We start from the raw sequence: 15,521 nt of genomic DNA, 5'->3' as shown, positions 1-15,521 counted from the left end.
ACCTTGACTGCCTTGTCACAAAAAAGGAAGTTGTGTTCTAAATGCATCTACTCTGTGATTTTCTTAAACTGTACCGCGACACTTTGCATTAGATCCAAGGAGATTGCGGTGACAGCTGATTCCAAGCAGTCAACTGACAAAGATCAAGATCTACACTACAAAACCTCACAGCACCCTGGTTATAATGCTTGCAAATCTATTCAAAGATGCAGTCTTAGATAATAACAAAGCTGTTTGAAATGAATATCGAATGAAGCAAGAGGGCCTGCCTACATAAAACACTTTTATAGAACACGGCTATGGACGGCTGTGAAACAAAGTCCTTCATTTGCAGACAAAAAAAGAAATGATTATTCCTGGGCTAAAATAATCAGTCATTCTTGGTAATCAAGAGGAAGACAGCCTATTCAATCTAGTCTTTACATCTCACACAGCCCTTCTATAAAATAATTCAGAAAAAAACAAGACACAAATACCATAGCTCTAATTAATCACAAGCCCGCCCTCTTTGTTGTTTAGTATTCCAGTTACTGAAAGGTCAATAGAGGTCAGCGCAGTGCATCTCAACACCTCTCCAGGAAGCAGAGGCATGATTATGGAAATAGCACTGGCTCCCCCCTGCTTCTGCCAGCCTCCTTATCTGCACAGCCTTCTGCGTGCTGCTGCTGGAGACCGCTTCAAAAGCACACACACCTCTTATCTTGTAACAAAGCTCCAAAAGCACACACACTGTGGCCAACGGCATTAAATGGTGACGCATGTCAGATTTTTATTTGTGGCCGATTATTTTAGCTGAATTCAATTTATTTCTACAATTGATGCAAGACATTTGTTTAACAGGTCAGATTGTGGGCAGGCGGGCAGATGTTCGACCAGGCGAACGCTGTCTGACGGAGTCTGTGGGTATAAGAGCTCTGGTATAAGAGACTGCACACAATGAATCCAGACTACAATGCAAACAGTTCTACTATATAAAGAAAGACTGTAGCATGGCAATGTTATGCCTTTCAAATGGCAAGTTTGAGTATCTTCTTGATTGAACAGAATGGCTAATACTGTATAACTAGGCAGGTGTGGGAGAAAATAGGGAAACTATAACAAACAAAAAAACTAAATAAAAGTTGTTAATTTCAGGCGGACTGCTGTTCTTATTGGTAAATTAATGAAAAAGCAAACAGATCAACGTTTTTGAAGCTAACTGATGGCCTCAGTGATGTCCCACTTGTGGCCACAGAAAAACAAACCTTGGAGTAAATACATCTTTCATGTAATCATCAACGTAGTTCAAAGAACAGGTAAACCACTAGTAGCATGTAGTACTGTAACTCCCAAGTGAATCAATAAGTAAGGATGGTTTTCACAACTTAAGACTTAACTGACCTACAAGTATACATGAAATAGATTTACAGACATTTTTGATGCACTCAGCTAATAGTTTTTCAGGTTTTATTTTAATAAAGCCTAAGATTGGAAGATCGACAAACATACAGTACACAATCCATTTTATTTAGATAGCTAACAGTTTTATTTAACTTTTGGCTTGAGAATCTGAACATAGATGACTGCTTTGCTTCAAGGACGGTATGATGAACAAAGTTCAGCCTTCCATCTCTTGTATCCTAGCAGCATAATCCACATTGGCCATTAACAGCAGTGGCTTCTGCGCTGAGGGATCATTTTCCGATAAGTAAGCATTAATTCTGTTTCAGCTCTGCATAACATATGCAAGGCACAGCAAGTACCCGACACCCTTCAATGAATCTGAGCACACTATTGAGAGCAAGTCATTAACCTCGCTAGAACTGGAGGTTAACAGGAGTACCCGAAGAGAGGTTTATCTAAAAAAAGAAATGAAGCTGAGAGGGCCAGCTTTGATGCAAAACAAATGCCTTCATTTCTTTTGATATTCATTAGTTTATTGAGATGAAGAAGGTCTGCCCTAAATTGGGAATGATTGCTCTGAAAACAGGTGTGCATGAGCAAAGTGTTCCTGCATGTAAATGAACTGAAAAGACAAAGAAAGACCTACCTGTTCCACTCAGGGTGTAGTAGCTTGGGGAGGGAGAGAACACCTGTGCAGCAAAATCTTCAAACGTCATCACTTCTCTGTGGCTCTGGACGATCGCCTCCAGGTACAATGCCCTTTCTTCATAGCTTAGTGTTTGGGTGTTAAAGAAAAGATATGTGGCTAAACCTTAAGACAAAAAATAATACTTCTTGAGCCTCATTATACTAGATGTTTACAAATACTGCAGTATCACAGCCCAAGCAAGTGAGGTAAAGAATATTGAAAGTGTGGAAAACAGGGAAGTAAGATAAAAGCATTTTAAACTGCAAAATGAACATACAGTTTCGCCACAGTGAACGCTTATGTGGGGGAAGATTGCTGCCGTGCTTTGAGTCCAATCTCAGACACTTAAATGCCCCAGTCCTGAATGAAGACTGGTGGACAGTACAGTCAATGCTGTTAGTGTGTTACTGGCTTTGTTAAATGAGACCACATGAATATACATTGTTATACACAGACTAATTGAAGTGTAAATGACCTAAATAAAAAGAACAGAAAAAAGGAAATTAAAAAATGATAAAGAAATCTTATGCTTGTGTACTTAAAATGTTACCAGGGGTTGCATACTACAAAGGTTAACTCTGAAATGGCTTTGAAAAAAAAGAAAAAGAAAACCTTTTATTGAAGCAATAACGGCACACTGAATCGCATCCTAATTACAATGTAAAACTTTGCAATTTCAACGTGTAATCGAAAAGCAGTCACCAATAAAACTTACAAGCGTGACGTGCTGAAGCAACTTCCCAGCTGCCTTAATAGGACCCCTGCTTGTGACAGCCTTTTACAAGGGATGACAGAAATCTTTCCTCTTTGTGTTGATCTTAAGGGTTGTCAGGAGGAAAATTGGACCCATTAAAAATTCTGAATTGCACTAGCAGTAATCCCAGCAAATGTGCAACACTTCTGAAAACAGAACAACATTGTGTGTATTTATTATTATTATTATTATTATTATTATTATTATTATTATTATTATTATTATTATTATTATTATTAATAATTAAAACAAACTTGCTGTATATTAATTTAAAAAAAAATCCCCAAACAATAAAATCTATAAAATAAAACTTGTGCACAAAAAGCTGTTTTGACATTTCAACAGTTATCTGTCTGCATTCCCTGATAAATGCACACACATTCTTTATTATGAAAGATCATGGAGGATTTCAATTGTTATGTTTTAATATAACAGTCATTTCTTATATACCAAATAGCTCATTGTGATTTGTAAAAATTCAATTTTTTCTTTAATTCCAATAATAATTAGCTTTGTGCGGCAAAAAATAAAAAAAACAAAGAAAGAACGAACGATGTTTGACATCTGATTCAGCAACACATGCGTCTTTGTAAAAGGGAAGAAAAACTGCACTTTTTCAATCCTATTTCTGTGATGATTCAGAGACACTAAACTGGAGAATCAGGCTCACATACGGAAACGCAGCATCTACTGTTTTTTCTTTTTCATTTCTAAATCCTGCTCTTACGAGCGATGGTCCCAATCGAAGGGTCGGACACTGTGCATATGTTGCTGGCTCCTGCTAGCCCTCGTCTGTTTCAGGCTTGAACTCCTGATGACTCTAGCTAATGAATAGCCTGCCAAACTTCCTCAGAGTGGAGACACACGCCTCGACCAATTCTAAAGGGACTGACTGATGCCATTCACATCTCATTAGAGGCCTGCTTATTCTGCACAGTGCTAGGCTGTTGACAAGGCTCTCCACCCCATATTGCCACAGCAAGCCACTGGCCCTATCAGCAGCCGCCTGTCAGGCCCGAGTGGCCGTCTGGCAAACAGGCGCGCTGACATTAAGCTGGCACGTGCTGGCGCAGCAGGAGCAGACTCAGGCGTGACAAATTGTTGAAAGAGCTGAGCTAAACTTGGGGCTGACAACCACCTGAGCCTCAGGCCTTACTTTGGCTCTGCCTCGGTTCACTGCGAGGGCCTATAGTCTGCAGTCTGCTCACAGGCTCACTTTAAGCAAGGCAAAAACACTAGAAAAAGCCTTTCATGCTCTGCCTAATAACACCCTGCTGTTTAATGAATGGCCATCCATACTCAACACATCAGCACACAATGCAGAGCACAACTGCTAACAAAACAGAGGAGTTAATTTGTATTTAGCTAAATAATGCATGGAAAATGGTCAGACAAGAGACTTGCTATGGTAATGGTGACTCTATAATGACCCGACACAACAGAATGGTTTCTTATGAGGGCAGGAAGTCTTTAATACACAGAATACCAACCCCACCCCCCACACACAAACAAGGACGCACAGATCCAAACATAGGGCACAGTTCATAACATACACAAAATCAAAAGAACATGTTCCCAGCTGCTCTTCAGTAAAAGCATTTTCCTGTTCAGAAAAATGATTAAGGGGGACTAATAATCAATCTGTTTCATGAAATACTTACAGCATACCCCCACCCCAACAGGAAATACAATCCAGAATGAAATTAAAAGAACATACAGTTCCATTTGTGGGGAAAAAAGTAACAATCTCGACAAACCAGTGGGCTGCAAATAGACCTATTGTACGTTCTGACAGAGCACTTTTTAAAAGCATGTCTCTGTAATGTAAAAAACTAGGAACAATTTGGTATAAATGGTTTATGGAGTAGACTACCACATATTAGATTGTAATTGATAAAATAAATTATATATAGCAAATAATTCAATTATTTAAAAAACACTATTTTGAAAAAGCCAACAACAGAAAAGACTATCTATTTTTTAGTTAAATATTTTGTATCCCACAATTTATCAGTAATTACATTACGCAATCAATTTGTACTTAAACAAAGTGATAGAAATGTTATTAAGAGGGTACAATAAATACCTGAAAGGAAACACACAGGAGGCTCTATATTGCTTGTTTAAAGTATTTTTAAGCATCGAGTCCAAGGATAAGACATCATATATTTTAAATAAATACATACAAGTGTATGCTTTAGGATAAGTCTTGTTACATGCTGTTTGTACAGAAGTCACCATACCTACTTTCTGTAATTTCATCATTTCCCCAATTTCTATTTGAGAAGCTAAAACAGGGCACTAAAAGAACATCACAGAATCCACTGCCATGGCAACGAGTATCACACAGCAATAACAGGCCACTTCCAGGGTATCAGGAGTATCAACAGTAAAATAAACACATTTTCAGTTGTCCTTTATATATCTTCTAAACTTGTATTGTGCATTCTTCCAGGAAAACTAGAGCTAAAGCTTAATTAAAAACAGACCCTGTACACCTATATACAAAGGAAATGTCAACAAGCAGATAACCCAACAGACCTACAAGGTCAACAGAGCCATCTGGCCGTCCATTATCAGAAAGGCAGAGGAGTCCGTCATGACTGTTATTCAGATTCCTTGAACAAATATTGACTGCCGCAGAAGCAGACAGGAGCTCCGTCTGATACCGTGCACCTACACAGCCTTAGTTTCTGTGCAAAGAGCCCAGAGAATCAATCTCCCTAAAACAGTCAGCTATAATCACCTGGCTGTTAAATAGGCAAACTGTTGTGCTGATGTAAGGACCAGTAACAACATCCATTCATTTTACTGTTCTCTCTCCCTAGTTCTTCAAATGCCTAACAGAGTTGGAGCTCAGCATCCATTATTATTATTATTATTTATTTCTTAGCAGACGCCCTTATCCAGGGCGACTTACAATTGTTACAAGATATCACATTATACATTATTTCACATTATACAGATATCACATTATTTTTACATACAATTACCCATTTAAACAGTTGGGTTTTTACTGGAGCAATCTAGGTAAAGTACCTTGCTCAAGGGTACAACAGCAGTGTCCCTCACTGGGGATTGAACCCACGACCCTCTGGTTAGGAGTCCAGAGCCCTAACCACTACTCCACACTGCTGTCCATGCACTTTAAAACTGAAAATAGAGCCTGCATCACATACCAATACACTGTACCTGGGAAAGCATTTTAAACAGACAGCAAACATTACCAGATACAGAAGTGCTAAAATAAAATGTTGGAAAATGATAGTGATGTGTTTGCGTTATAAATCCTAATCCAACTAAAAGAGGTACAATCATTATGGCCCAGATGATGTGAGTTTATCAAATGATTATTCAGCCATTCTACCATTGAAAAATAATAAAGGTTGAGTAAAAGATTATTTCTTTCCCCCATTTAAAAGAAACCTTTCCCTTATAATGCCACCTTTGTTTTAGAATGACTTGTAGATTCAAATTCTGGATCTTCTGGTGCCCCATAGTTAAGCTACTCCAGACAGCAATAGAATTTGACAGTTAAATACATTAACAGTTAGCAGGTGATATGTTAAACTGTGGCAAAAAAAGCTTGAAACATATTATTCCTGAAACTATCATGTTTCCATCAGTTATGCTCCAATAACCTGTGCAATAATTCACACATCCTGGGGATTTCTGAACACTTCATGCATTCAAACTACAAAATAAAGTACATAATCAGATGTTTTAGAAAATTTCCCCCATTAATCGTAACACGGACCGCTGAAATAGGACACGTTTATATCTGTAATGTTAAAACTGTGGAGTTTCCCTACTGCATTGATAGATTATTGCTATAAAATAAATTGACGGAAATCAATAAACAAAAAAAAGTGCAGAAAGAATGCCTACTCAAAAGAAACATTGTAACTGTACTGTACAGATTAATAGGCTTTTTATCTGAAGTGAAATCCATGATGATTAAAAGTCAATAATAAAATTTTTGTGCAGATAATGTATGATAAATATTTTAGTTTTCTTTTTATGGGGTTATAGTACAATGTTGCTAAAACCGTCAATAGGGTTTTCGATGACAAAATCAGCAAATTAAACAGGGAATGAAAAGCCTTAAAAAGAAGCAAGCCTGGGTGGCTTGAGGACTCAGATAAACTGAGGGGACTTTAATTACGATTATACACTGTGGCAAAGTGGGTTAAGTGTGTGCAGGTGAAGGCAATGCAGCAGTGCAGAAGAAACAGACAGACAACGATATCCAGGTGCAATGGGGTTTAGTGGTTTTATTTGGTCTAGAGCCTGATGGCAAAACAACAGTAAACAATAATGAACTAAAGGGATACAGCGGTGTGTATCACTTTATTTATAATCCCCGGGTTTGACCTGTAACCAAAAGCCCGGTACTTTATACACCCACACGTAACACAAAACACATACACAGGTTCTTTCGTGAGTGAATTAGTGCTTGTGATGCAAATACAGTTATCCGTGAAACAAGGGAAGTGCTGATGTCCGGTTTGGTGCTAGCCTTCGGCTATAGCTCCAGATTGTGTTAGTAGTCTAAACAACAAACAAACAGTTTTTAAGTAAGACAGTACAAACAAACACAACACTCACGTTTTCACTGTTTCTCCTTTAAGGTTTTCTCTAACCATTTACAAAGGAACAAATCACTTTACTACGTCCCCTTTTTATACCCTCACTCAACGAGCGCATCCGCTCCTCCAGTCCGCGGATGCCACACCGTTTCCCATCCGGGTCATTGAGTTTGTGTACCGTAGCTCCGCCCTCTTTCTAGATGGCTGACTTCCACCTGACCCTGGGAATAAACTGTCAAGCCATTTAGTCACAGGTTGGGAGGGAGATCTAACACCAAGAATCGTTAGATCTGTATCACATACATAAAACAGGAGCAGATGTCATTTCCAGACGTCATTCAGATGCTCTTCAGAAAATGAACCCAAAACATTGTTGTTTTAGAAAGGAAACCCACCCTAAGGTACATAATACAGATGCCTCCCCGAACTGATATTTATTCTTCCGAGGGTTGGTACAACAGCAGTGAAATGTGATTCTAGGTAATTCAGTGGCAGTGGACCAGCCACAAAATCCCAATCTAACTGCCCTGGACTACTGGATGTATAGGCTGGAATGGAGGCTGAACAATTTCAGCAAAAAAGTTACCAGATGAATCACGCTGGTATAGCATCAAGAGACTCAATGAATAAACAGTGAACTTCATTCTAAATACTTTCTCAAGCACCATGTCATCAAAAAAAACAAAAAAACATGTTTAATAAAAACAGTTCTTACAACTTATTATCTTCAAAAATGATACATCTGTGTGTGGTTGAGTGACTGGAACAACCGGGCCGTGACAGAGTGGTTTTACAGATGTAATGATTTGTTCCATGTTGAGCAGTTGCTTTTTCTGTTTGCGTAGTTGATTTTGTGTTCTTTGGACTCTTGTTCACCTTTGTGAGCAGCTGATTTTGAAGGTTACATTCTTTTTATTTTTATAATCTGTCATCTGAGACATTAAACCTGGTGCTAGGTATACTTCAGCAAGCACTGCAGGACTCTTCTACTAATGGAGCTTTTAACAGAGCATTTGCAGGTAAAAAGGTCAGGGACTGGCTCAAGAGACAATGAACCGAATACCCTTAAAAACGTAGAATACCCAAGCAATTCATACACTTTTTAATTGAGAGCTATAAAAGAACATGCCATTTATGACTAAATATGCTTTTCAGTTTAAAAATACTACAGTACTTCATATCTGAAGTACTTGCTCACTGTAGTACCTTCGCAAGTATTGGTACCCTACACTTAATATAAGATAATTCAAGAAAACATGTTCCATTTACAAGCATTTAGTGAACATTAGCCACTAATTAATATGACAAAGACCAAAATACACAATCTATGGTAGTTTAACAAAAAAAAGCACTGAAGCAATTTCAAATATTTGTTCATGACAAACGTTTTGGTGCCCTTGCTGTATTATTTTGTGTATCCTCCTTTTGCTTTTACTATAGCTTTCAGGCATTTATAATAATTCTTAACCACTATGTTACATCTTGTTGGTGAAATCTGGGCCCGTTCCGTCTTGCATATTTCCTTCAGCTCAGACCGATTGGATACACAATGCCTGGCTGCAGCTTTTTTTCAGATCAGTCCAAAGCATTTCTGTTGGATTGAGATCTGGTGACTATGAAGGCCGTTCCCGAACATTTTTTTGAATTCTAGAGTTGACTTTGGGTTGTTGTCGTGTTGGAAGATAAACTGTCTGCCAATCAGCCTACGAGCAGATGGCATCATTGCACTTTGTAGAATGTTTTGATAAATGGCTCCATTCATTCGACCTTCAATCACATGAATATCTCCAGTCCCTGAACTGCTAAGCAACCCGTACCCTTATCAACCACCTCCATGTCTCACTGTAGGTACAAGGTTTGCTTCATTGGAGGTTTTCCACTTTTTTCTCCAAACATACTGTGGTCCATTTTGGGGGGAAAAAATTGTATTTTAGATTCATTAGGCCAAATAATTTAGTTGAAGAATGCTTCAGATTCCTGTTCATATTTCTTGGCTGATTTAAGAGAGTTTGTTTTATGAATTTTCTCTTTTTCTTTTTATTTGGCAGAATTCTTAAAAGTGGATTGGCACGAGGTCTTGGATTTTTTTTTTTTTCAGCTGCTCGGCTTGCCTGTTGTCCCCGTAATTTTCTTTGGACCTCCACTTCTTTCAAGCATTTCTGTTGAATTTGTTCTGTGGTACTTCTTGATTATTGCTCTGCCTGTGGATTTTGGTATTCCATTCTTCTTTGATACTGTTTTGTAGCTATTTCCTTTGTTGTAGTTTTCTCAAAGGTGAATCCAACTCCTTTATCTTGATCATCATCTGCTGTGTTGCCAAAACGTTCTTCCTCAACAGCTGTTGGAAATGATTACCTCCTTTAATGGCTATTGACTTTATAATGCAGCTTAGTTACTGTGTAATGATTTTCAATCAATGAATATATTTGGAAAATAGTTCTATTACATTTTTACAGACTTTTAATGTAGACGTGCCAATACTTTTGTCATGAACAAATATTTGAAATTGCTTAAGTGTGTTTTTAATTATTTTTTTAGAAAGATTGTTTGTTAAACTACCAGAGATTGTGTATAATCATTGGTGGCTAATGTTCACTAAATATAAATTAGCCACTGCCCCATGACCTTAAAACTACTGGTAATTTCAATCCATGATGGTCATTATCATGGCTGACCCAGAATTCAAAAAGTCTCAGAAGGCTGGTTTGGTTTTGAAAGAAAGTCAGACAAATAAAACAACTGATGATAGTGATGGTAAAGATTGGGAACCACTGTGTTACCATTTATTTTCAACAAGTTCACAAGGCCATTTACATTAGGTATTAAAATGTATTTACACTGCTATTCAGCACCTGTGCTATGGAAGTTAAGTGCTATCTTTTCATTTTTTATACTGTGTGAAATAATGTTCTTTCTACCAGTTACATATTTACTACAAACAAATGTACCATAACTCATGGGTTTTAATATCATACATTACTTATAAATAAAGTATTATTATGTGATTTCAATATCCATCTCTCCAGCCCCACACACTCTGCCGGATTCCTTCCTCTCCTTCACTCCTTCAACTTCTCTCTCTCCATCTCCTCCTACCTACAAAGCTGGCCGTCAACTGGACCTCACCTTCTCCAGGGCCTGCTGCCCCTCCACCCTCTCTGATCACTATTTCATCTATTTTTCTATGTCTCTCCCCTCTCTCCCTACTCCACATACCCCCACTGTCACCTCTCGCCGTAACCTCCGCTCTCTCCCCCTGTCCTTTTATTTATTATTTGTTTATTTAGCAGACGCCTTTATCCAAGGCAACTTACAGAGACTAGGGTGTGTGAACTATGTATCAGCTGCAGAGTCACTTACAATTACGTCTCACCCAAAAGACGGAGCACAAGGAGGTTAAGTGATTTGCTCAGGGTCACACAATGAGTCAGTGGTTGAGATGGGATTTGAACCGGGGACCTCCTGGTTACAAGCCCTTTTCTTTAACCACTGGACCACACAGCCTCCTTGCCTCCACCGCTCTCTCTCACCTTCCTCCTATCGACTCCTTATCCCAACTCTCTGTAGACTCTGCTACCTCCACCCTCTTCTCCTCCCACACCTCCCCCCTTGACTCCCTCTGTCCCTTAAGCTCCCGACCTGCCCGCCCCTCCCCTCCCTAACCCTGACTCTCCTCTGTGCTCCGCTCGGCAAGAACCAAACTGTGCTCTGTTAAAAAGAAATTGAAGAGAACCAAACTCCCGGCTGCCCTAGACCTCTACCGCTCCCTCCTCTTCTCCTTCTCTTCTACTCTCTCCTCTGTTAAACGCTCCTATATCCAATCCCACACTACTAACTCACCCTCCTTCTCTCCCCTCCCAGACTCTGATCTCTCCTCCCTCCTCCAGGGCCACAATCACACCACATGCGCCCCGGACCCCTCCCCATTCACCTCTTTCAAGCTGCTGCTCCTGCTCTACTCCCCTTCATCTCCTCCGTTCTCAACACCTCTCTCCTCTCTGACTTCTTTCCCTCTGCCTTCAAACAAGCCTCTATCATCCCCCTCACAAAACCTACCTTTGACCCCACCTCCCTCCAGAACTACCGTCCTGTCTCCCTCTTACCCTTCTTCTCTAAAACCCTCGAGCGGGCAGTACACCGCCAACTCTCTGCTTTCCTGTCTAACCACTCTCTGCTCCACCCTCTCCAATCTGGTTTCTGCTCTGCTCACGCCACTGAAACTGCTCTACTGTCTGTCAGTAACTCGCTCAACTCTGCCTGTGCTGCCTCTCTCTCCTCTGTCCTAATTCTCCTCGATCTCTCTGCTGCCTTTGACACTGTCGATCACTCTATTCTTCTATCTCTCGCTGACCTGGGAATCTCTGGCACTGCTCTGGCCTGGTTCTCCTCCTACCTCTCTGACCGCACATACCAGGTAACCTGGCGTGGCTCAACCTCCACACCTCACCCTCTCTCAACAGGAGTCCCCCAAAGATCAGTCTTGGGTCCTCTCCTGTTCTCTCTCTACACCCACTCCCTCGGCCCCCTCATCGTATCCAATGATTTCTCATACCATTTCTATGCTGATGATGCTCAGATCTTCCTTTCCTCCCCCACCTGATCCTACCATCCCCTCCCGTATCTCTACCTGTCTGTCTGCTATCCCCTCCTGGATGCACTCGCATCACCTCAGACTCAACCTCTCTAAATCTAACCTCCTTTTCTTCCCCTCCTCATCTTCCCCCTCCTCTGATCTCTCTATCTCCATTCCTCTGGAATCTACCACGCTCTCTCCCTCCTCCTCAGCTAGGAATCTTGGAGTAACCCTGGACCCCTGCCTCTCCTACTCCAAGCACATCTCCACTCTAGCATGCACCTGACGATTCTTCCTGAGCAACATACAACGAATCTGACCGTTCCTCACCAACTACTCCACGCAACTCCTTGTCCAGGCCCTGGTACTCTCCTGCCTAGACTACTACAACTCCCTCCATGTGTATTATTTTGTATATAACTGTAAGTCACCCTGGGTAATGGCATCTGCTAAGAAATAAATAATAATAATAATAACTCTGAATCTTGTACAGTGCCTTGCATAAGTATTCATCCCCCTTGGACTTTTCCACATTTTGTAGTGTTACAACCTGGAATTAAAATGGATTTAATTAGGATTTTTTGTCATTGATCTTCAAAAAATAGTCCATAATGTCGAAGTGGGGAACAAAATCTACATATTTTTCAAAATTATTTACAAATAAAAAACTGAAAAGTCTTGATTGCATAAGTATTCACCCCCTTTGCTGTGACACCCCTAAATAAGCTCTGGTGCAACCAATTGCCTTCAGAAGTCACATAATTAGTTGAATGGAGTCCACCTGTGTACAATTAAAGTGTCACATGATCTCAGATTAAATACACTTGTTTCTGGAAGGCCCCAGATTTTGTTAGAGAGCATATCTGAACAAACAGCATCATGAAGACCAAGGAGCTATCAAAACAAGTCCAGGATAAAGTTCTGGAGAAGCACAAATCAGGGTTGGGTTATAAAAAATATCCCAAACTTTGAACATCCCCCGGAGCACCGTTAAATCCATTATTAAAAAATGGAAAGAATATGGCACAACCGTGACTCTGCCTAGAGAAGGCCGTCCACCAAAACTCAGTGACCAGGTAACAAGGGTATTAGTCAGAGAAGCAACCAAGAGGCCAATGGTAACTCTGAAGGAGCTGGAGAGATCCACAGCTGAGATGGGAGAAACCGTCCATGGGACAACTATAAACCGGACGCTCCACAAAGCTGGGCTTTATGGAAGAGTGGCGAGAAGAAAGCCATTGCTGAAAAAAAACCAATATCAAATCCCGTTTGGATTTTGCCAAAAGGCATGTGGGAGACACAGCAAACATGTGGAAAAAGGTTCTCTGGTCTAATGAGACCAAAATTAAATTTTTTGGCCTTAGCGCAAAACGCTATGTGTGGCGCAAAGCCAACACTGCTCATCACCCTGAGAACACCATCCCCACGGTGAAGCATGGTGGTGGCAGCAACATGTTAAGGGGATGCTTTTCATCGGCAGGGACTGGGAAACTGGTCAGGATTGAGGGCAAGATGGATGGAGCCAAATACAAGGAAATTCTAGAGGAAAGCCTGTTTCAGTCTGCAAGAGACCTGGGACTGGGGCGGAGGTTCACCTTCCAGCAGGACAATGACCCTAAACACACAGCCAAAGCTAGACTGGAGTGGTTTAAAAACAAGAACCTGAATGTCTTAGAATGGCCCAGTCAAAGCCCAGACCTCAATCCGATTGAGAATCTGTGGCAAAACTTGAAAATTGCTGTTCACCAACGGTCCCCATCCAACTTGACAGAGCTTGAGCAATTTTGCCAAGAAGAATGGGCAAAAATTGCAGGATCCAGATGTGCAAAGTTGGTAGACACTTACCCCAAAAGACTCACAGCTGTAATTGCTGCCAAAGGTGCTTCTACCAAGTACTGACTCAGGGGGGTGAATACTTATGCAACCAACAAATGTCTTTTTTTTTTTTGTTTAATTAACTTTTGTGTCAGAATAAAAAATATTTTGCACCTTCAAAGTGTTAAGTATGTTGTGTAAATCAAATGGTAAAAATCCCAATTAAATCCATTTTAATTCCAGGTTGTAACACTACAAAATGTGGAAAAGTCCAAGGGGGGTGAATACTTATGCAAGGCACTGTATAAAGCGAAAATATCCTCTGTGCATTGGCTTATCAATACTGGTGTTTCCCAGTCAGGAAGTAAAGGTCTCATCATGTACAAACCAGACACAAACAGTTCAACAGGTTATGTAGCTATAATTCCCGCTGAATCTTTTCTAAATCCCTGATAAATGCACACATTTAGTAAACGACGATAGCCTTCTATGGCAGCCCATGTGTATTCTAATGTACACAGTTATCCTTAGAAAAGTAACCCTCTGAAACATTGCTGGTATCAGCGTGATAAATCGCCCTCTGCCAGCACAAAGGATCCAAAAAATCTGGATAAGGGCGTCTGCTAAGAAATAAATAAATAATAACAAAAGGTGCAAGCATTACAGACATACCACAGATGCCCTTAACCTAAAAGGGAATGAGTCCCTGCAAGTCATTAGGATGCTGTAAGCATCTAATTAATGTCATCAGCTCAGAGGCCTTAATGAAGCGTTAACATTGACTGCAGCAGGACACAGTGTGCAGAGCCTGTGCAAAGCTGCATTACTGAAAACACTATAATCCTAATTACTTCCCAATAAGCAAATGAACTGATTATTAACCAACAGGTATTTTATAATTAGGACAACGAGCAATGCTGTTCTGTATAGCTGGCTGTTAAATAGGTTGTTCTACACAGTTTTTTTTTTATTAGTAGTAGTATTATTTTAACAAGGGTGTATTCACAGGGTGCTGTCTCACTGTAATGCACTCAGTATTCAAAACAAAGTGCCCAACATGGCATATCTAATATTGTTGCTAGTGAGCCAACAATTTCCATAGATGACTGTATATGCAGCTTCTACCATGCTGTTTTATTTAATTCTCCAATGTGTTGAGTCTTAAGCTGAAGGCTTCTTATGAGTCCCTACATTGCAAATTGCAGATCATTTCTTTAATTTGTTGTTCTCTACTGCGTGACATACATGCGCACCACCACTACTGTACTATATATCCCTGTAGTGAGTTATGAATTCCCCACAGGAGATCAACAGCAGTAGTCATATATTTTATACTACTTCAACAGCAGTCTCGACATTTCAGTTTCTTCTAAACACTGCAAAGCCTCCAGAGATTAAGAAATAATGGCAGTAGAGAGAGCAATTATACTCTTCATTTGTGGTACACTCGTGATAATGAATGTCTTGGTTTTATAACCATTGGATGATGAATTTTCTAGATACCGGTAAATGTAAAAACAATAACAACAACAACAACAACAACAAAAAAATGTAAAAAGTTTTTTTCTGGTGGATACATATTCCTCAGGGGCCTCAATAAAGGTGTATGACCAGAGAATATAGATTAAGTTGCTATAATGGCAACAGTAAATACATCACCCAGGACAAGTTCATGCTACCATGTAGCTAAATATAAATTATATATATATATATATCTTG

At 39.9% G+C, this 15,521-nt stretch overlaps 1 protein-coding gene across 3 annotated transcripts in view; it reads right to left on the bottom strand.

The window, feature by feature from the left end:
- The window catches only part of LOC117402736 (ral GTPase-activating protein subunit alpha-2-like), a 179,479-nt gene that overhangs the window by 10,591 nt on the left and 153,367 nt on the right, over window positions 1-15,521 (bottom strand). For all 3 annotated transcript variants that reach the window (XM_034004162.3, XM_034004163.3, XM_034004164.3), the window contains one exon: window positions 2,030-2,154. In XM_034004162.3, the coding sequence (XP_033860053.3) occupies window positions 2,030-2,154 (125 nt within the window). The remainder of the gene's footprint in view (window positions 1-2,029; window positions 2,155-15,521) is intronic.

This window comes from Acipenser ruthenus, chromosome 5, assembly GCF_902713425.1.
Source record: "Acipenser ruthenus chromosome 5, fAciRut3.2 maternal haplotype, whole genome shotgun sequence".
Classification (NCBI taxonomy): Eukaryota; Metazoa; Chordata; class Actinopteri; order Acipenseriformes; family Acipenseridae; genus Acipenser; species Acipenser ruthenus.
Note: the sequence above shows the minus strand (reverse complement) of the source record. Positions and strands in the feature narration are given on the sequence as shown.